At 56.9% G+C, this 21,339-nt stretch overlaps 1 protein-coding gene across 4 annotated transcripts in view; it reads left to right on the top strand.

Moving 5' to 3' along the window:
* The window catches only part of TSPAN11 (tetraspanin 11), a 73,563-nt gene extending 53,019 nt beyond the window's left edge, over positions 1 to 20,544 (top strand). Inside the window, exons 4-9 of one of the 4 annotated variants that reach the window (XR_009617509.3) lie at positions 4,639 to 4,713; positions 5,603 to 5,707; positions 8,554 to 8,712; positions 9,088 to 9,174; positions 9,363 to 9,445; positions 15,840 to 15,855. Coding sequence is in view for 3 of the 4 variants with exons in the window: in XM_060658706.3 (XP_060514689.3) it covers positions 4,639 to 4,713; positions 5,603 to 5,707; positions 8,554 to 8,712; positions 9,088 to 9,174; positions 9,368 to 9,433 (492 nt within the window). In the remaining variant the exon portion in view is untranslated. Of the gene's footprint in view, positions 1 to 4,638; positions 4,714 to 5,602; positions 5,708 to 8,553; positions 8,713 to 9,087; positions 9,175 to 9,362; positions 9,446 to 15,839 lie in introns of all 4 variants that reach the window. The other 3 variants (XM_060658706.3, XM_060658707.3, XM_060658708.3) reach the window with 3 other exon arrangements.
* The last annotated feature ends 795 nt before the right edge of the window (positions 20,545 to 21,339 follow it).

Genomic DNA, 21,339 nt, shown 5'->3' with positions numbered 1-21,339 from the left:
GCCAGTAGGTACCTAGCTGCTTCAGGAAACAGTGCTATCAAGAACCAAGAAATTCACTGACTACCCCAGGGTGCACCTGGGCCCATCACATCCCTATAATAGCTGCTGGTCCCAAGCACTGTTGGCTTCACTGATCCTCCCTAGAGTTGGGGTGAGCAGCTTCCTGCCACAAAGTGCCCTCAGAGGCAGGTACACAGTAACCGCCTCACATGTTTCTGTCTGTGTTCAGTTTCAGGCTTCTCAGGAACTAGACCACCTTCCTCAGATCTTCTTTTTCACATCTCCCATAGTGAATAGGGGAAATCCTATGCAAGTCAAGTCCCAGCAGCGGCCTCAGAATCTGAAGTTAAATGTGCAAATCAGTTCCTCAACCTTGGCACTAGTGACATTTTAGCCCGGATCATCCTTTGCCAGGTGGCCTGACTTGGGCACTGTAGGACGTTCAGCAGCATCTTTGGCCTCTACCCACTAGCTGCCAGTAGCATTCCTTACCCCAGTGGTGACAATAAAAAACAGTCCCCAGACACTGCCAAATATCCTCTGGGGAAAAAACCATGCTAGATTGGGAACCAGTGGTATAAATTAAACCACAGTAATAATTCCATACCACCCACGCATCAGAACAAGATTAAACTCCTGCCCCCAAGCCTGGGGCTGCCAGCTTCAGCCAGTTCCCTTCAACTCACGACATGCGTATTAAGATGTGCACTCACAGGTCTTCATCTGGGATGTTTACTGAGCATGCCTCTAGACCGAACACCGTACCAGGCACTGAGGCCAGAAGAACCTGAGATGTGGTCCCTGTTCCCCAGAAACTCACAGTCATTCTGGGGAGACGGGGTCACAACATCTGAGGCAATGATAACCTCTATAGAGCAGTAGGTACGGATACATCACTCAGCCAGCCCGTGAGGAAGAGTGTGGCAGACAGAAGGGAGGGCACAGGGGCAGCTCTGAGTCTAGTCGAGAAGGAGCCGCGCTGAAAGTTGTGTCAGAAGGTGGAGGCAGGTGCAGCACTGTAGGCGCGTGGACGGGGGTGCTTGGCACCCACTGCTGACCCGGGGAGGGCTTCGTGGAGGCCATGACCGAGCCCGGTGATAGAGGGACAGGCAGGGGAACACTGAGGGCAGATACATGGAGGCTGGAAGGCTTGGGCAGTGTTTAGGGAACCGTGTGCAGGAACAGAAGGAGTGCTTTGCAGATTGGCGGCCAGCTAGCCTGTGCCGTAGGAGTACTGGGATGATTTGGCTGGACATCAGGAAGGCTTGGTAAAGAAAAAGGTGGAGCAGCAGAGGCGAGGCACTTGTGTCACATGGCAGCCCCCCACCAGCCTGGCCCCACTGCCCAGAGGCAGGGCTGCCAGGCCCCTCGGTGCAGGGGGATCCCAGCGAGCACAACCTTTTGCCTGCTTCCCCGGGGACTGTCGCACTAGAGCTGTGATTCAGGGCCACCCCCACCCGGGTGAGTCACATACCTACAGCCCTCCTGCCACCGAAGCTGCGCCCATGCCCACCGAGCACCCAGCCGGTCCACTCCCTGGCACCCCACGTCGGTCCCCCAAAACCCCCACCTGGCCCTCACTTCCCTCCCAAGGGCCTCTGAACAGCTGGAGGCAGCACTCTCCCCGCTCCTGACAACTCCGTCAGGTTGGGGAGCCTGTCTGATGCCTCCAAACCGTTTTGAGGGGCTGGCATGTACTAATTTAGGCTGCCATTACATCAGGGATGTGGTTCAGTTTCTCTCCCTTCCCATCAACCCTCCTCCCAGCCCAGTGTCAATAGCAACGGCGGCAGTGACATCCTGGGGGAGCAGCACGACACTGCCAAGTCTTCATGACTACCAGCCAGCGTGACTCTCGGCTGACAGCCCCTGGTGATCAGTGATGGGCAATCAGTGATTGGGAGAAGAGCCTCTCCCGCCCCCCCCCCCCAGAGGGAAGGTGCCAAGACACCGAGATGCTGCCCTCCCAGCCGCCAGGGGCCCGCATCCTCCCGTTCAGTCACGGGCTCCCTCACGTCTTCTGGCCACACCACAGAAGGCACATGGGGCGCACCTAGGGAGCCTGGGAGCATCCAGCCGGCAGTCACTGCACGCAGGATCCTGTGTGGCAGGAGGAGAGTCGGCCTCAGGGTACCAGGGTCAGGGGGAGCGGAGGGCAGTTTGGGGCGAGCAGGATGGGCGGCCGAGTCAGGATGTCCGCAAAGCTCCTGGGGGCTGTCAGAGGGACTGGCCCAGGCCACTGCGCCTGCAGCTGGCTGACAAGCCTGGCTCACCTCATGCTGTCACGCACAGGCTCCGGGAGCAGGAAGCATCTCAGACCACCGTGAAGTGGAATCCCCTCCCTCTGGGTCCTTTCAGCCCCTCGGGATGGGCAGGACTGCTGTGATGCCATTATGCCCACCCACAGGCTCAGTCCCACAGGCACAGCCACTGCATATGGCCCCGGATGCTGCGTCCTGTATGGGGCCTGAGGAAGGTCAGAATTCAGCCACATGTTCTCATGGGAGCACATTTTTGTAACTCACACCAGGCTGCCCATCCAGAGCCTGGAAGTGGCAGAGCCTGACCCAAACCGGAGTCAGCTGACTTCCGCCACCGTTCTTCAGGTTTCCAGGCCCTATATCTCAGAGGCTCAGCAAGCAGAGGGCCCATCCACAGACCCCTTGCCAGCCTCCTGCCTCACCTGGATACCATCCCACACCCTCCCTAGTCCCAGGCACACAGAACACTCCAGACCCCTCCCCGTGGCATAAAAAGTCAATGAGGCCCAGAGAGTGTGCCATCGTGGGATCTGCAACTCCCTTCCCCACTTCTAGACCTGATCCGGGTGCCCAGGAGCTCGCAGACAGCCTGAGTCTCCATTCAGAGCCTGCACAGGGTGACGAGGCTGCTGTGTCCCCCACATGCCACCACACCCAGCCTTCTGTGCATCCTCATCCAGGGATGGTCAGGGGGCGCCTGATCCTGGCCGTGCATGGACTGAGCTTGGACATGCAGGCCAGTGGCCTTTCCTTGTATGGCATTGAGCCCGGGGTAGGTGGGGAAGGGCAAAGCAGGAACCTCCATTTGTACTCTTGCCTTGGGCCCCACAGATGATAAGCGCGGCCACCATGATTCAGAGACAGGAAAGCTTCCCTCATTCCTGATGGTGGGCAGCTCTGAGCCTGGCAGACCGTGGGCTCAATAAGATGGCCATGGGGTAGGTGCACAGTTCATGTAACTCAAAAGGAAGCCTTGTCCCCGGATGGAATGTTCTTCATGATCTTCATGAAAAGGAATACCTTCTCCTCCCCCTGTGTTTTAAGTCCTGCCCATGCCAGGCCCCATGCTGGGCTCTGGGAGGTAGTCAGGCAAGGCCTCAGGGACTCACGTCGCCTCTGAACTGGCCCAATGGCCCCTGCCCTGCGCCTTTTTCCCATTCCCATGCCCTCCTGCTGCATCCCTACCCCTGCTGAAGAGCCCTGGAATTTCAGAGCTTAGGCACAGGCTGAACATTCCCTGGAATCCAGTGATTTGAATGACTATAGCCAGGCGGATGGGCGGTACCTGGGGAGGGGGGGTGGGGGAGACAACACCAACCACTGCTCATGGGGAGGGGGGCTAGGCTTCCCCAGAGGGGGCTAATTTCAGGCAGCAGAACCCCACTGCTTTGCCTCCTCTCCCCACTCCCTCTTTCCCTCTTCCCTGCCTAGAGCCTGCTTCCTCTCCACCACCACCCCCACCCCTGCCATGCTCTCCTAGCCACGTGGGTCTGACATGCATTTTTGACCTGTGGGCCCCCACAAGAACACACCAGGATGGAGCAGTGTCCCAGAGCCTCCTGACTAAAACTGGGAGGGAGGTCACGGCAGAGAGAGCACAGCCAGGAACGCAGCCGGCAGGCTGTGAAGCGTACAGAGCGGGCCCTGAGTCTGGAGGAGGCCAGGCAGTAGTTGTGTCAGGAATTTAGAAACCCCTGCAGGGCCGTGAAGGCCTGGAAAACACACCGATGCCTTTCACAGGGCACTGCCTTTGCTATTTCCTGAGTCTTGGTCGCTGCCCAGCCACCCCTACACTCCCAGGCTCTTCAGCTCTCTCCACTCCCAGAACTCAGACGCCCCACGCCCTCTGCACTCTCCAGGCTTCACACAGGGCTCTCCCCTCTGCCTGGCACATGCTTCCTGCCTTCTCCACCTGGTAGCTCATCCTTCAAGGTGCCACTCAGGTGTCCCTTCCTCCAGGAAGCCTTCTCTGACTGCCCTCCCCCCCACCTAGGTCTTGCCCCATAGTAACATTTGTAACACAGCATTGTAATCACTTACCTATGCCCCCACCACCAATAACTCTGAGGGCGGTAACCGTCTTACTTACGATACCTGGCATGTAGCAGGTATTTAATAAGTATCGGATGGATGGATGGATTGACACACTGACAGAAACCCAGTGGGTGAGGGGGTGAGTGGGGAACTCCGTGCCAGCAGCCGGGAGAGGTGAGCATGCCCAGAGCTGCCGGGAAGAGGGGGAAGATGGTATGGGTGGGTGATGGGGTCCTGGCAGGTCGCCCTGCCTCCCCTACTGCTTTGGGAAGACTTGTCCCGCAGCACTGTGTGCCTACCCAGGCCTGATCCCCGTGGTGACCACCTTCCTCCTTGCTCCTAGTACTTCTGCCTGTTGCTGGTGATCTTCCTCGTGGAGCTGGTGGCAGGGGTCCTGGCCCACATGTACTACCAGAGGGTGAGTAGACCCTCTTCCTGTGTTCCCCATCGGTGCCCCCTGTTGCCCTGGAGGCAACTGTGGGGCGGGGTGCAGAGGCATGGGGGAGCTAAAGCTCGGCAGTGACACAGAGGGCGGTCTCATGTCCCTGGCCCCAACAATCCTCAGTATACCTGGGTCCTACTTCTTGTCTGGCTTCCAGCAATTCTCTGCCCTATCTGTTGATGCTGACTTATTTGGCATGGGGGCTGGGGAGTGGGAATGCCCCGTGGGAGGTGGGGTGGTCTCTCTCCCCTCCTAAGCAGAGATAGAGGATGAACCTAGCAGGTGGGCATCCAAGGAGAAAGGCTGGGGCCGGGGCTACCTGCCAGACTATGAAGACAGCACCGGGCCTCGCCTGCCTGCAGCAGACAAGGATGAAGTAGCCGGTCGGGTCTCCTCCCACTGGCTGCTGTGAACCAGGGGTTTGAGGTCATGACCAGGGTGAGACAGATGCCTGCACTGGTTGTTTTAAGGCAGCACCGTACAACTGATGGGTGCCCATAGGATAACAACTGTAAATATTGTGAATGTCACCTCATAATCAAAATGAGAAAAAGATATTTATTTAAAAGCACCCCCTGTGCCCAGCCTCATTGCCCCCCACCAGCTTTGAGCCGTCCCCTCCCCGGCCTGCCTCTCAGTTCTGTCCATCACCTGCCTGGCCCCAGGTTTTACAACATCTCTCCACGAACTCTGTGTTCTGAGCGGTCTCCTACGACGCTCCCATTACGCTGGGGAACGTCTGCCCTCACACCATTCCAAGTCCATGGTGCTCGAGGCTAGCTGGCCTGGCTTTGGAGCGGGCCTGGAGAATGAGGCCAGGGTGAGTGGTTCTGCTGATGCCACCTTCCCTTTCCACTCTCTCCAGCTCAGTGATGAACTGAAACAGCACTTGACCCGGACACTGGCTGAGAACTACAGGCAGCCGGGAGCCACGGACATCACAACCTCAGTAGACCGTCTCCAGCAGGATGTAAGCACCCACCCCCTGGGCTTGAAGGCCAAGCAGATTCAAATTCCGACTCTGTCCCTTCCTGTCTGTGTAACCCAGGACAGGTTACTTACCTTCTCTGAGCTTCATTTGCCTCCAAAACGAAGCCTCACTGCGCGTGTTGATCATTCAGTACCATCGCGTATGCGGAAGTCCCCGCCACCATGAAAAGGGCAAGTTGAATCCTGGCCCTTTCCTTCTTCCTCCTGTGCCCTGGCCCCACCACAGCCCCCTTGACTGCCTCCTCCAGGTCCCACCCCTAGGGCCCTTGCGGGCAGGAAGCTGGCTGCGTCAGGAGAACTTCTCTTCTGGCCGGGATCTGGGCTCCTTCCATCAGCAGGGCTGTCTTCTTCCTCCTCTGGGGGCTGACAGCTGAGGTCCCGTATGAGTGAACTGTAACAGGCAGAGCTATTTCAGCCAGACTGCTGCAAGAACTTCCCAGTTGTGAGCCATGGGGCGGAACGCTGGGGGACAGAAAGGTGGTCCCTCCAAGAAGAGGCTCAGCAGACCCCTTCAGTGAGGCCCGTGGTCCTGCCAGAAGTAGGGAAGGGACAAATGGCCCCCAGACCTGCCCTGTGCAGTATGGTAGCCACTAGCCATGTGCAGCTAGTTAAATTTACATTACAAAATTCAGTTCCTCAGTCACTAGCCACATTCCAGTGCCCAATAGCCATAGATGCCACCGAATTGCACAGGACAGATATAAAGCATTTCCATCATTGCAGAAAGTTCTGTCGAACAGTGTGACTCCAGGATCCTGATGGTTTCACGTCTGAAAATTTGAGGAAACTCTACCGGCCCACTCTGGTCCCCCTTCTCCCTGCCACCTTAGCCTGTGGTCTCTGCTCTATCCTGTATCTACAGACCCCACCCTCGGCCTGAGGCCTTGGTCTTTCTGCCAGGAATACCAGGCCAGTGAGTGGAGTAGAGGTTAGCATCTTAGCTCAGCTGGGGAGGCACCTTCTCCGTCTCCCCAAGACTGGCTTGGATCCCAGTAGGCTCTGTGCAGAGGGGTCTCTTGTGCTCTGCGATAGTGGCTGAGGGCACTCATGTACACATACGTACACACATCCACACCCACACGCTTAGCCCACACATACCCTGCTGGTCAGCCCAAAGCTCAGTCTGCATTTTTAGGGCCTCCCACATGGAGCACTGAGTCTGAATCCCTGCCCTCGGGGCCTTAGTTGGGGAGCCCAACACACGCAGTCAGTGCTAGGCTGGGAGGACCCTCTGAGTGGAGAACAGAGCTGGGAAGGCCAAGGGGGGAAGCAGGAAGGAGGGCCTGGGTTTGCCTAGTTAGAGAGGATGGGAGGGGCAGTGAGAGAGTAGGGAACAGCGTGAGAAAGGGCACAGCTGGGAGCCACTATCTGTCACTGCCCCAGGCCTCCTCCATGGGCACCTGAGCATGTGGGCACGACCTCACACATGCCAGCAACGGTTAGAACCAGAGGGGCACGAGGGAGCCTGGGCCCAGGCCCGCATCCTAGGCGTGAGGAAGCAGCCCTGAGAAGGCAGTGGCTTCAGGCCAAGGCCAGCATCTGGGCTGCGGGCTGCACCCCAGTATGTAAATGACACCCACATGCCTGCATTCACAAAACAATCATAGCATAGAGGGTGTCACTAACTGCTCACCCCTGCAGGGCTCGCTTCTCAGGGCTTCACAGAATTGCCTCTTGCCGTCTTCACACAGAGTGGTGTGGAGGGGCTTCCTGAGCCCCATTTACACGTGACAAAACTGAAGCCCAGAGAGGCTAGATAACCTGCCCGGGGACACACCGCAGTATAATCCCACATGACACCTAGCACACACTGTGCTGTTCCTGGTTCCATGTGCTGTTCTGTTCTGCCTGCCTCCTGCCTCCTCCTCTTCCTTGTGGGACCTTTCCACTAGCCCCTTCCTCCTCTGAGCTCCACACAGCTCCCGATGTCTCCCCTACTAAGCTGTAGTCACTGAGAAGCTTCAGAAAACCAGGAACCATATTACTCATGTGTGAGCCCAGTGCTAGCTTCACTCCTGGCACATAGTAGGTGCCTATCAAACACCTGTTAACTGTACTGAACGTACCTCCCACCCAGCCTGCACCTCCACACACCAGAAACAGTCTCAAAACCGCTGCCTGTGTGGTTCACACGGGGACTTGGATTCTCAGTCCCTCAACTCAAGGGCAAGAGAGAACCAGTGTCCTGTTGTGTCTGCATCACTGGAGACCTGGGTTGGTGCTTTCCTGCTCTGGAGTGGCACAGATGACCCAGGTCTTACCCAGCGCCAACTCCACCCCCTGGTCAACACTGATCTGCCCACACTGTGGCTCTGGGACACTCTCTGTGTCCCTCCCTGCAGGTCTCTGGGCTCTGAGGCTTCAGGGTCTGAACGAGGGTCCAGGAACCTCTGGCAAGGCTGGGTCCCTGTTCCTGAGGTCCTGCCTCGCTGGGTGACCAGGAAAACACCCCCGTGTGGTGTGAGCTCTCCCGGGGGTATACAGCCCCACTCTCTCGGGGACCCACCTCCATCTATCTCCCCACCCGTCTTCTCAGAGACTCTCCCTGCTGTCAGGATGCCCAGCGTAATCTCCTTAAAGGACTTGCATGGATAGAAGGTAGCCATAAGGTGTCTTGCAGCCAGCTTCTGCACCTTCCTGGAGAGAAGGGCCCCCAAAAGCCCAGCTTCCTGCTCAAAACAGGCAAAGGGGAAAATTCGCAGGGAGAACAAATCCCTATTTGTTCTTGAGTTAGTATTTGAATAACGAGTCCTGCAGCCCTGACACGGAGGGACCAGAGGAGCCTCCTGCCAGGTCTTCACCTCCAGCCTCCTTCTGTCCCTCTAGTTCAAGTGCTGTGGAAGTAACAGCTCCGCCGACTGGCAGCACAGCGCATACATCCTGTCTCAGGAGGCCGAGGGCCGCCGGGTGCCGGACAGCTGCTGCAAGACGGTGGTGGCCCGCTGTGGGCAGCGGGCCCATCCCTCCAACATCTACAAGGTGGAGGTGAGCGCCCAAGCTCCAGCTGAGGCATGCAGAGCACACCCCACCCCACCCCACCCCACCCCACCCCAAATGGGAGGCTCAGGCAGAGGGGCGGGGAGAAGCAGAACACGCTTTCTCATTGGCCGTGAGACCACACAGGGCTGTCAGTGGTCTCCAGGAAGCAGCTTGGGGACAAGCACCTGCTGGTGGGAGGTTCTGAGACATCATGGCATGCCCCTGAATCACCCGAGAAGCCTGTGGGCAGTTGAAAGGCTGGAGCAGACCCATTAAACCTCTGGCCTGCCCTCAGCGGGGTGGATGCAGCACCGGCCAGCCCTTCCCTCCACAGCCTCGCCTACTTCACGCCGGCCTGCGTGACCTACCGTTACCTTACAGGGAGGCTGCGTCAGCAAGCTGGAGCAGTTCCTGGCTGACCACCTGCTGCTCATGGGGGCAGTGGGCATCGGGGTGGCCTGTCTGCAGGTGAGTTGGAGCACGGATTAGGAGAGGGGGTTGTTTGGAAGAGTTCTGAACCCCTCTCCCATCAGCAGAGATCACAAATCACTGACCCTCTGCACACCCATGCCCTGTCCTGCCCTCTCCTCCCCTCCTCTTCTCGCCACTTGCCCTTGGCAGCCAGGAATGAATCACATGGTCACTCTCTTCCCCAGAAAAGATGAAGGAAAATGCCTGGGGGCCTGGGGGACAACTTGAACTTGTAAGAGACCTGGGAGGAGTGTGAGTGTGGGCTCAGGTATGTGCATGCACCCTCTGTGTGTGCACGTGGGTGTGTGTGTGTGCACATGGATTACCCGCATGCATCTATGTGTATATGGGGTTGTATGCATGTACGTGCGTTTAGGTGTGCTTGTGCATGTGTGTATATGTGTGTGCATGTACAAGTACCCATTCCTGTGTGTGTGTGCACACACACATGCCCGTGGATGTGCACTCCCTGTGTACTCCCAGCTCTTTGAGCGATGTCTTTTGCTCAGTTTCACTGTTCCACCCCTCCCTCTGCTGCAACCCAGGAAGTCAGTGTCACTCTCAGATCTGCTTTAGTCAAAGGTCCATACAGAGGAGTCAGGAGGGCACCCTCAGGCTGGGGCAGATACAGGGGCAATGGCCCTGCACACCCACCTCGCCTGGCACTCTGCTTCGGCCCAGCAGGTTCTAGAGGGAGCTCAGCACTGCCCCACCCTTCCCACCCCCCGGGACCACCTGCACTGATGAGGAAAGGGGTGAGAGGCTGGGACCTCAGAGGACCCGGATCGAACCCTTCCTCTGCTCCTGTATGACTTAGTGCAGTTACAGCCCTGCCCGCAGCTTCTCCGACCATAAAATGTGGCTTATTTCCCGAACCACATAAGGTCTAGAGAAGAGCGAGGTGATGAGTGTGACACACTCACTGTGCCGGGCACAGGTGAAGGCCTCAAGTCAGTGGAAGTGGTTGTTATCCAGCCATCTGTAGACTTCAGAGTGGTTTCAGGTGCTTTCTATCATTAGATCCCCACCACTACCTGAGACCTGGGCCAGGTGAGGTAGTAAGTGTGCTCCCATTTTACGGATCAGAAAGTTGAGACCCAGAGAAAAGACTTACCCAGGGTGTCACATACTGAAGTGGCACCCAGGTCTCCTGGCTCTTGGTCATTTGCTTTTGCCAGCCCCCTCCCCTCACCCCACACCTCCCCAACCGCCAACACAGATTTCTTTGGAAAGCAAAGCAGGGGCTGGTATCAGCAGCTGGCTCAGGGAGGCTGCCAGTGTGGGGTTCCTTCCAGATCACCGCTCTCCCTGCCCACATCAGTCTGTGCGTTCAGAGGACCTAGCTGCAGCCTCCTCCACTGGGCTCGACACTCTGGAGGAGGGGGGGGACCAGGCAACCTCAGGCTGGTTATTTCATCTCTGAGCCTCAGTTCCTTGTTTGTAAAATGGGGCTAATTATACCTAGTTTGGTGAGAGGATTAGCAATATATATGTAAATCACTTGTCACTGATGAGCAGATAGCAGGTGTTCAATAAATGGTACCATCATTATTTTTATCATCTCCACCTGGGCACATTGTCTCTCAAAAAAGCCCTCATTGTTTCCTGGCCAGAGCAGCTCCCCCTTCGTCTCCATAGTTAGCATGCAGGCCGGGAGCTCCAGGGGGCATTAAGCAGAGCCCCTCTTTTGCAGGACCCCAAGGCAGGCCTTCTGTCCCACATACCCCAGTGGGAGCTGAAGAAGGGGCTGCTCTGTGCTCCAGCGCCAACTGAAGTTTCCAGAAACCTGCTGTCTCCTTCAGGTGCTGCGGGGGCCTGCTGTGCATGGACACTGACCAGGCCAGGGCCACACTCCCCATCCATTTCCTCCTGGTCTCTCTGGCTGTGGGAGCCTGGAGAAGCTGAAGACAGGGGCAGTGAGGCCTAGAGCAGGGAGTGGGTCTGCCAGTGCCCCAAGCCCAAGGTCAAGGTGAAACAAGTACCCTGTGAAAGTACTGCTGGGAGGCCATGTTGTCAGGAGGGTGCCTGCCCGCTGCAGAGGGGCTTCCTCCTTGTAAACATCCCCGACCGTGAAGTCTCGGTCCTCCAGGGCTCTCTGTGGAATGGCACCAAGTGTCCCTCAGAGAGAGCTTCACCCAGCCACCACTGTGGACCCCCATCCATAGCCCAGATTCTCCCCCGACTCTGGCTGAAGCCGGTCCTGCAGCGCCAAGCCTCGGTTACAGCCCCCTCTGCTGGCCAATGCTGGAACTAAGCTGCCCAAGTCCCGGTTGGCCACCAGCCTTGAAGGGCTCACACCAGTCGTGTCCCTAAGTTCACAGTCACCCTCCACCAGTGTAGGTATCCCCACACACACCCAGCCTGGCACTTCAGAGACTCCCAAGGCTCAGGAGATAAAAGGCCAAGGTGGTGGCTCATGTTTCCCTAGTCCCCAGGACTAGAGGAGACCTTGCTATGAAGTCAGAGGACCTCTCCTCTTATGTGATCCTGAGGAAGTCATGTTCCCTCCCTGAGCCTTGGCTTCCTTCCCTATAGAACGGAGGAGATGGACATTGTTGAGCCTTCCTTTAAGTGGCAGAATTCTATAACCCATGGGAATCTCACATAGGAGCCCGCAGTATTAAACAAGCATGAGGTGGTGCTGCTGTGGTTGAAGCAGAAGTTGGGGCTCTAAGGTTCCATGAATTTTGGTAAGAACCCAGCCTCAGTGTGACTCCTGTGCCACCATATTCTAGAATGTTAAGGCATGTCTTGTGCATACTGTGAACACCAAGCAGAGGATGTGACAAACATAACAAACCCCGATTCCAGCCATTTGGCAACCTGTCACTTGTTGCCCCGTGGATGTGTGGACCAGGGCTGACATGCTTAGATCGTAGCGGGCTGGGGGGAGACAGGATCTCCACAGAGCCTCCACGGCCACAGGCCTCAACCTGGGCTGCACATGGGGACCACCTGGGGAGTTTTAAAACTGCCCAAGGCCCCAGCTGCACCCCGGCACAATTAAATCACTTTGTCTGGGGCTGGCACCCAGGTACCAGCATACTTGTGAAGCTCTCTGGTGGGTCCAGTGTGCAGCCTGGCTGAGAACACTGGCCCACATGAACGACAAGAGCCACAGGGCACCTGGAAGTCAGATGTGGGAAAGGTCAAGGGCCAGGGAGAAGATGGCACCATCACAGTCCTTAACCACCCAAAGGCAGGCAGGTGGGGGAGGGCACATTCCTGGGAGGGACCGGAGGACAGACAGGAACAACAGGTAGAATTTACAAGGAGACAGGCTGGAGAACTTGCTAACTATTGGAATCTTCCAGCAGTGGTCCCTGTGAAGCACGAAGCTGTCTGTGGCTGCAGGTCGCGGCAGAGGTTGGGGGCTGGCAGGGACCCTGAAGTGGGGAGACCCGCATGTGATGGGCTGCAGGTCCCTGCCCCGCTGCTGCATGCACCTGTTCCTTTCAGCAAGACCCTGTAGGGCCCTTCTGTCCACGTGGGCATGTGGCCATCACTGCTCTGGTTTTCAGACCTGACAGGGATAATTGGGGTCTGGAGTTACCTCCAAATCAGACTCTTCTTTCTGGAAGGACCTTACCGGTTATCTAGTGGATAACCATCAGCCCCGGCTGCACATGACAATCAGATTTGAAAAGTACCCTTGCTTGGGCCCCATGCCAAGGATTCAGGCTCAGATAGATGGGACGAGTCCTGTGCCTGGGTGTTTTTTCAAGCTCCCCAGGTGATTCACATGTGCACCTAGGATAGAGAACACTGGGCCCACCCCTTTCACATATACCTGAAGACACCAAGCCCAGCGACATGGTCACTTGCTAACAGTCACATGGCCACCGTGGCAGAGCCAGCCAGGACCCCAACTCCAGGTCTCTCTGTTGTACACCAGCTTCCCCTTTTGGGTGGACTCTGGAGGCACTCCACCTTGAGGTAACTCTGGCAGAGAAACTTCTACCCAGGAAGGACATAGTGGCTCCGCCCCCTTTTCCTACTGCCCTGCTCACACACAGACTCTGGGAGTCTCCCACCCAGAAGCCATGCAGAGTGAGCATTCATTGTTAGTTTTGTAATGAGAGCCTCTAGGTGCCAGGTGCCAGGTGCTATGGCCAGTGCTGGGGCCACACCAGTGGGCAGGATGTGGTCCCTTCTCCCAGGAAGCTTTCACTCGAGGCAGGAGGCACGTAGAACATGGGTTGTCACATGCCATCAGAGGCACTGTGCAAGTGTGAGACTTGGGGCTCGGGGGAGCATGTAAGAGGCCCTAACCTGTCAGGGCAGTCACAGAAGGCTTCCTGGAGGAAGTGATATATAATTAAATCTTGAAGGAGTTTGATGGGAAAAAGCAAGAGGGGAAAGAGTGACAGGGCGAGAGAATTGAATTGGCAGAGCCCTGGCCTGCTGCAGTGGAGGGAGGGCTTTATCCTGAGGGCTCTGGGGAGCTACGACCTGGCCTGTCAAAGCCTCAGGATGCAGGAGGGGCTGGGAACCCTGATGTTGGTCCTGTCGTCCTGGTTTTTAAAGACTGTCTCCAGGGAAGGCTACCAAGCAGTGAACAGATTAGAGGTTTCCCTATTGAGATTTGAGACTCAGAGAGGGTTATATCTGTGCCCAGGATCACACAGCCCCAAACAGAAACTACCCCATTCCTACTTCTATCCCAACATTCCCATCCTGTAGATGGAAACATGTTGCAGAACCCAGAAAACTCACACAACAGCAGAGATTGGGATCTGCAGGTCAGTAAAAGGGAAACTGAAAGATTACATTGGATTGGCTTCCTGGGGCCTCCCTGGCCCTTCCTTGGTTCTCTTGGTGACAATCAAGTCCTGGCCCAAAAACCTCAAAAGCAGCTGAAACCATGCCACCTCCTTGTTGTAAACAGCCCCATGTGGCAAATGCTGTACCTAGGCAGGCTGCCAGAAGAGGGCGCCATGCACCACACAGCCAGGCCCCCACGCAACCTGGGCGCCCCCACAGCCATCTCCACGCATCCTCCTCCATTCCTGCTCCTGCACTCATTACCACGTGTTTCCTCTGCTCACCCCGTGCTGGCCACGCAAAGCTGTGGGTGCTGATTCGTCCACGTCCTCCATCAGGAAGGAGCCGGCGGTACCAGGGATCCGATAGCTTCCACTGCTCCTCTGCATGAATCAAGGTGCTTGTGTGTGCGCACGTGTACGTGCACATGTGTGCAGACCTGTGTAGACATGTTGTGAGTGCATCCTTAGCCCCTCTGCATGTGTCAAGGTGGGGGCGTGTGTGCGGACATGCACCCTGCCTTCCCAGGGAGGCTCCCTGGTGGGAACACACATCTTCTACAGAAGTGCAGTTACGGGCAAGCTCTGCCCTCCCGGTCCCCCAGCACAAACTGTCCACTGTAGATGTGGCCTCAAGTCCGTGCTGGCCCAGCTCTTCCCATCTGGCCTCCCTCCCCCCCCCCCCCCGCCCCCGCAGAAAGAATCAGAAAGATCCAGATGACCCCACACGTTAGCCATCAAACCACGACGTGGGGATGGGAAGAGAGGGTGCTGCACGACACCTGGCTGGAAAGGCTGCGATGGCACCTGCTTAAAGCCAGTGGGAGACAAGATAACCTCTCAAGCTGCCTTCAGCTTGTGGCACTGAGTCCGGAAGGAGATCGGCACTGCTCTCGGTACCAAGTCTGAAAGCTGCACTCACGGGGTTCTGCCCTCCTCCCATGTAGGGGTGGAGAGGAGAGAGGAGGGGGGAAGAAGAAGGGCTCATCCTCTGCCACCTCAGGCCAGCTAGCCTTGCAAAGAGAAACCAAATGCCTGCTAGCCCATGAGCGTCTTCATCAGCCTGCCCTCCTCCCACTGGTCAGAGCTCCGGGTGCATCCAGAGGGGCTCTAGCAAGATCAGGCCAGCAGCAGCTATTGGGGAAATTTGTCAATGATGGGGCATTGTTCCCTATCTTCGGGGAGATCCACCTTCGCCCATGTGCCACAGGACATTCATGGGGCTGCCCTAGCAGCGCCCTCTTTCCTGTGGGTGGGGAGTCTGGATCCAACGGCATCATTACCATGGAAAGATCACAGGCATGGGTCTCCGGGGTCTGACACTTGTCCTGCATTTTAGAGATTGGAAAAGTGAGGCCCCCCAGGGGGACAGCGATTGCCCAGTACTGCCCTGCTCTGGGCAGGATGCTCTTCTCGTTCAGCTAGTGGGTGTGACAGAGAGGCTATTAGGCAGGCTCCTAGGGCCTGAGTCTGGTGCTTCATTCCCAGCTAACTTACAGGACAAGTTGGGGACAGCTCCAGGTGCTCCTTTCAGAGCCTCGGTTTCCCCAGTGGCTTCTGTACATCAGCCAGTGAATCAACTATGAACCTTGGTTTTACTCTGGAGTCTGAGAGCAGCGAGACACAGACAGACAGCAACAAGGGAGTGGAACTACTGTGGCTCAGGATCTGATGAAATCGGGCCATCTCTGGAGATCTAGGACCACAGACCAGCAGTGCACTGCTTGTTAGAAAGCAGAATCTCGGGCCCCACCCCAGACCTCCTGAGTTGGAATCTGCCCTTTATCCAGGTCCCCATGTGTGTGCCCAAGAGGGAGAAGCCTGCTGCAGGGCACTGCGGGAAAGCAGCTTCATGGGGTTCTGATTTCTCTTTGCTCCTCTGCTCTCTCCACCTGGCAGATCTGCGGGATGGTTCTCACCTGTTGCTTGCACCGGAGGCTCCAGCTGCATTTTTACTAACGGCCGACCGCGTTCCCCTCCGACTGCCCCTCACAAGGACAGGTGCCCAAATCCCATCTTCCAGGCCTGCAGAGTCAGCACCAGCTCACCTAGAAACTCCCAGAAACTCCCCCTACTCTTTCCAGCCCCTTTGGATCCACCAAGTGCCCAAGACTATGGCTCCTGTGATTCCCACCCAGGCAGGGGGGACCCATCCTGTGTGGAAACAACAACCAGCAGCCCTCACCAGGCCTGGGGATCCTGTGGACGACAGGAGGGTGATAATCAGACCCTCCACTCCCTCCCAGCTCCAGAACCTAGAATGAAGGTCTGAAAGCCCCCCTGGGATGCCTGCATGGGGCACATGATCTCCCCACTGGTGCTGAGCACCCCTCTTCTTGTGTCTGCTTGGTGTGTTTTTCTCTACCCACGGGGAAGTGCTTACCGGCGGGGGGATGGAAGCAGTTAGGGTTGGCTCTGCCCCCAGAAGATCCAGCCCTTTGATCTGCCCGCCCCCACACCTCCTCACCTGGGAGTACCCCGGCAGTCTGGGGTCTGGTTCCTTCCCGCAGGGTCTGGCAGCAGAAAGGCCTGAGGTGAGGTCCCGGAACTGGGGTTGGGCAGCAGCAGGCTGGTGGGGCCACCAGGGTAGGGAGGAAGGCAGGTAAAGTGGCTACACCGGCACATGCTGCACCAGGACCTTGCATCCAGCCTAGAAACCTTCCCTGGGAGAGGTACCCCAGAAGACCATGGCCTGGAGCTCCAGTCTACAGTAAATGACCCTCAGGCCCCCTCTAGGGCCTGATTCTCTGGAATGCCAGGTTTTTTAAATGATCTCCAGCCCTTCATGTCAGTGGGAGTAAAAATCCTTCCTGATTAGGCCAAATCACAGACCCTGCAAAGTTGGAGCCACTGAGAAGGTACAGCTCTGAGTAGAAGGGTGCTGTGCCTGGAACCCCATTTTTCCTGGGCCCACAATCCCCAACCACATATGGCCACCACCATTCTGCCTCCAGGAGCCCTCGCTCTGCTTCCCAGAGTGAATATAGTGGCTTCTTTTGGTTCTATCCTGCGTCTCTGAATCAGGCAGGGAATTTTCAGGAAGAATTTTCTCAAATACTAAGGGAGAACAGAACAGAAAGAAAATCCTAGAAAATGCAGAATATAGATGCTGGCAGTTTTCCAAAGAACAGGTGTCAACTTGTAAGACAGCCATGGAGACGAGACCCTCCCCCTCCAAATAGCTATTACAAGTGGGTAACTTGTAGCGAGAGGACCCCACACCTGGCTTCCCACCTTCCAGGTGCCGTGCTTCCCGTGCTGGGGACCCTCTTACATCCCACCATGAGAGAGTGGCCCCTTGTTGCCAAGATCAAGGGCAAGAAAGGTCACACCTTACCTCCTAACTCATTCTAGGCCCCAGTCTGATGAGCTCAGTTCTTGGTGACCTGGGGAGTCCTGGGTGAAGGGTATTCTCCCTCCCATACACAGCTCACTGCTGTCCCTAAACACAGCCCTCAACTGTACAGAAACCGTACTTGCCCAGAACAGGGATTCCCCACATGCACAGAGGGAAGACCAGGTTCCGGGGGCAGATTGCCTCCCCTATCCTGGGGAATCTTCTTGTGGCTTCTCTCCTCCACCCTCAGGGTCCTGGGGCTGCTGATACAAGTTCATTAACAGGATACCAACTTTCCAGCAATCCCAGACTGCACCAAGGCTGGAAGAAATTGCGCTGTGACTAGCTTTGCTGCCCTCCAGCTTCCTGGGACTCGTGCGGACAGTTGAAAAATGACTCCCAAGCTGTGTGCAGCTGGGCGCAGGCTGCCAGGTGTTACCAAGTAAGGGCTGAGAGAGAGAGTTCCTCCTGGGCAGGCAGCGATGCCCGGGGAGGTGCTGTGTCCTGTGGGACATGTCAGCCCCTGGCGGAGTCCCTGCACTCTTTACTGAGGTCAGCTGGGCTTGTGGAGACGGGGACAGGGGGATGGGCGGGATCGCTTGCACACCTTGTTGTCTGTCCCTGCCCCCCGAGGTGGGTTAGGCTGTCCTAGGCTAAGGGCAGGTGATTCCACCCTGGGCACCTGCCCACCCAGAGGGTAGCTGGAGGATGGAAGGACCAAGCTACAGAGAGAGAATGACCCAGAGCTTTGGGGAATGGTGACCAGCTAGCTCATGCTCACAGCTTGGGAGGGGTGAGGGTTAGAGGGAACTGAGGCCCAGGATGTGACAGGCTCCCTGCTCAGGGCATACAAAGGGCTGGGGTCTGGAGCCAAGGATGCCGTCCCCAGTGAGGTGTGCCCACCACACCTGAAAGGACGCAGATCTGCGCCCAGGATGACTGCCCCCAGGGCCCTGCTTAGAGACACAGAGAGAGTGAGCCATGACTGTTGAAAGCTGTCCTCAGTCCTGTGTGAGCAAAAGGCCCCTACACACTGGGACCCAGAAAAGAAGCCAGCATTTTGTAAAGGTCAGAACATGGCAGATGCTGGGATGCACACAACCTGAGTCCCCACAACCTCGGCCTTCCCTCCCGCAGCACGCAAGGGTGGACAACCCCAGAGCATGGCATGTCCCCCACTCTCCGGATGACCTGTGTTGGGGGAGGCAAGAATGAAACTCAGTGTTTGGTGAGGAGATGAAGTCTTGTTTAAAATGTTTGTGACCACCCTTTTCTTCTCCCTACCTCTCCCACCAGCCTTGCCCCGACCCCAGGGGCCCCTCCAGCCTCGCCATGGGGGAGCGTCCAGGGCCTTGTGGTTACTGAAGGCCTACTGTGTGCTTAGCGTGTGTTAGTCGTGTAAGTGCTTTCTCTCCTGGTGATCACAACGGGAAGGCACTATTCCCCCCACTCTGCAGATGATGAAATTAAGGCTCGGAGAAATTAAGAGGTTGGCCAGTCAGTAGCAGTGGTTGTCGACATGCCACCCCCAGCCGGGTAGAAGTAAGGGGAGCCGGTCTGGGAGCCCCCTCTCCTCAGCATCCTGCGGCTCCCCATCTCTGCAGTAAGCTGTCAGGCTGCCGTGCAGGAACAGCACGTCCCTCGGGGGCACTAACAGTCACAGCCTGGAAACCCCTCCCAGACTGGATGGAACCATCCATCCAGCCCCGGCCCAGCGCACCCTGGACATTTGCAATCAGCAGGGCAGTGTGGCTCCCTTCAGACTGACAGCCAGGCCCTCCTGGCGGAGTGGCTCAGGCAGCAGGCAGGAGCCCTGGGGAACCGTCGCTCAGGGGAACAGCCAGCCTATCACCTCGGGTGCCAACGCTGACACCAAGTGAGGGCAGACCAGACCTGAGCAATCAGAAACCGCAAACAGTGTGGAATCTGGTGCCCATATGGAGATCACGTGTGGGGCCGTGGAGGGCTGATGAGGGCATGGTACACCCCTCTCCCTGCTCTGTACTGGGGGCCAGGGGAGAAACCTCAGGGTTCATGCACTCAGAGCCCCCCTGGGCAGGGGGGAGGCACCCCGGGTGGTGGTGTTAACCACATTATGCTACCTTTGCCTCCCCTGTGTTGTCAATGCGGGACTCTGGGCTGGCACAGTGTGGTCACTGTCGTAGGGAGGGGGTGGCCTGAAATCTCACCAGGCTGCTCACCCTGTGTGCTTAGACCTGGAGGGGCCAATGCAGCACTGAGGGGGGGTGAGGGTAGTGAGCCCCCTGGGACTCTTGAGCTCTGCAGCCAGTTTCAGTCTTAGGATCTGTTACTCTGGTCCATGTCTGGGGTTGGAGGTGGGGAAAGTGAATTGAAACACTTTCATCACCACCCACCCCACTTTCTGCCTTGAAAATGCTACTTTCTGGCCACTTCGGGCCTGGGGAGAGAAGGGGAGGGGGAGGGGAAGGCAGTTGACTAGCAAAGGACAGAACCCATCTTCCATGTCACTGCTGTGTGGTGCTCACATCCCCGAGGATGCTGGTGATATGTCTGAACCAGCAGTTCTCAAACTTGAGGAAGCATCCGGCCACCTGGAGGGCCTTCCAACAGACTGCCAAGTTTCACCCCTGAGCTCCACATCTGCAGGGTTGAGGCCAAGGACTTGCCATCTAATGAGTTCCCAGGTGCTGTTGGTGCTGCCGGCCCTGGAACCACCCTTTGAGAACCACTGCTTTAGACCACGCCACAAAGGACACTCTGCCACCTTCCTGTGTGTGCCACAACCCCCCAGAGTTCCGAAGCCCCTCAGGCTGTCCAGCTGGCCAGAAACATGCCTCTCCAGCAGTGCCCTCTGGGTGGGTCTGTTATCTCGGCCGGGAGACCAGGTGCCTGGGTCCTCTTCCCAGAAGGAAACAGATCAGGTTCCCAGCCCCCTTTCCCACCACCTTCTGTGTGCCTTGGGAGAGTGTGGTTCCATTCTCAGCACCCCCACTTTCTAGTTTAGCGCATGCGCCCCCTTCCTCTCCTGCTTATGCCCCCGAGTCACCCTGTGCAAGTGCCCCTAGGAATTCCAGGCAGCCCAGGATTAGGCCAAATGGGTTTCTGGAACCAGCTGGCCCATGGATATGGGATCATCACAGTATTCTAAAAACAGAGAAGTTGCCTTAACCTCCCGCCTATAGAGAAGTTGCCCTGGTTGTAAATATGCCCTCTCTTTAGCCAGCCTCAGCGTCAGCCTGGCCTCACATGCTGGGTGGCATGATAATAAAGGAATTGTATCTAGGACTACTTTCTGTTGCTTTTTTCCTCCTCTGCAGGGAAATCCCAGGTAGCTCATCAGATGTGTTTCAATCTACCGTACAAGCGGAAGCAGACAGTCACGGGGAGAAGGGGAGGAAGGAGGAGCCCTATTAGGAAACTCATTGACCACAGTGATTGGGGTCCTGCTTACCCTTCTTTTATCAGCTCCCACCTTTCCTCTGAACTGACCTCACTTGCATGTGTGTGCCACTGGCTCCTGGCTCCATTGGCTCCTTGGCAAGAGCCAAGCTCAAATGAGCGAGCTTGAATCGCGTTCCTCTTAAAGCTGTCCGCCTTTCATCAGCCGGCATCCCCGCACCACTCACCACGATGGACGGCAGCCTCTGTCAGTGAGCCTCCGGCCTGCACATCCTGCCACGGTATCGCCCCATGCTGGCTGCAGCAGATGCCGGGTGTGGTGACAAGTCAGGGGCGAGGGGCCCTCTCTGGCTGGCCCTTGGGCCCCAGCTGAGTGTTGGAAGCTAAGACATGCACGCCTACTGCTACCTGGGCCCCTAGACCATCTCACTAATTTGTCCATCTCCAAGTCCATAGTGGGATGCTTTTTCATCCAAATGCAGAAAGACTTCAATCTTACAAGTCAGAGGAGCTGAGGGCATCAGGTTGCCCAGCGTGGAGCTAAAAGGAAGTAAATGCTTTGATGCATTGACTTGATTTCATTCACTATTCTGTCTAGAGAACTTGAGGCAGGTCAGTGAGTGAGCCTGAACAGTACCTGGGAAAGCCAGACGCTGAGGACCCCAAGACGGCAGGAGTGGG

Source organism: Panthera onca, chromosome B4 (genome assembly GCF_046562875.1).
Source record: "Panthera onca isolate mPanOnc1 chromosome B4, mPanOnc1 haplotype 2, whole genome shotgun sequence".
NCBI lineage: Eukaryota > Metazoa > Chordata > Mammalia > Carnivora > Felidae > Panthera > Panthera onca.
The sequence above is the reverse complement of the archived record's forward strand: the minus strand, read 5'-3'. Positions and strand labels throughout refer to the sequence as shown.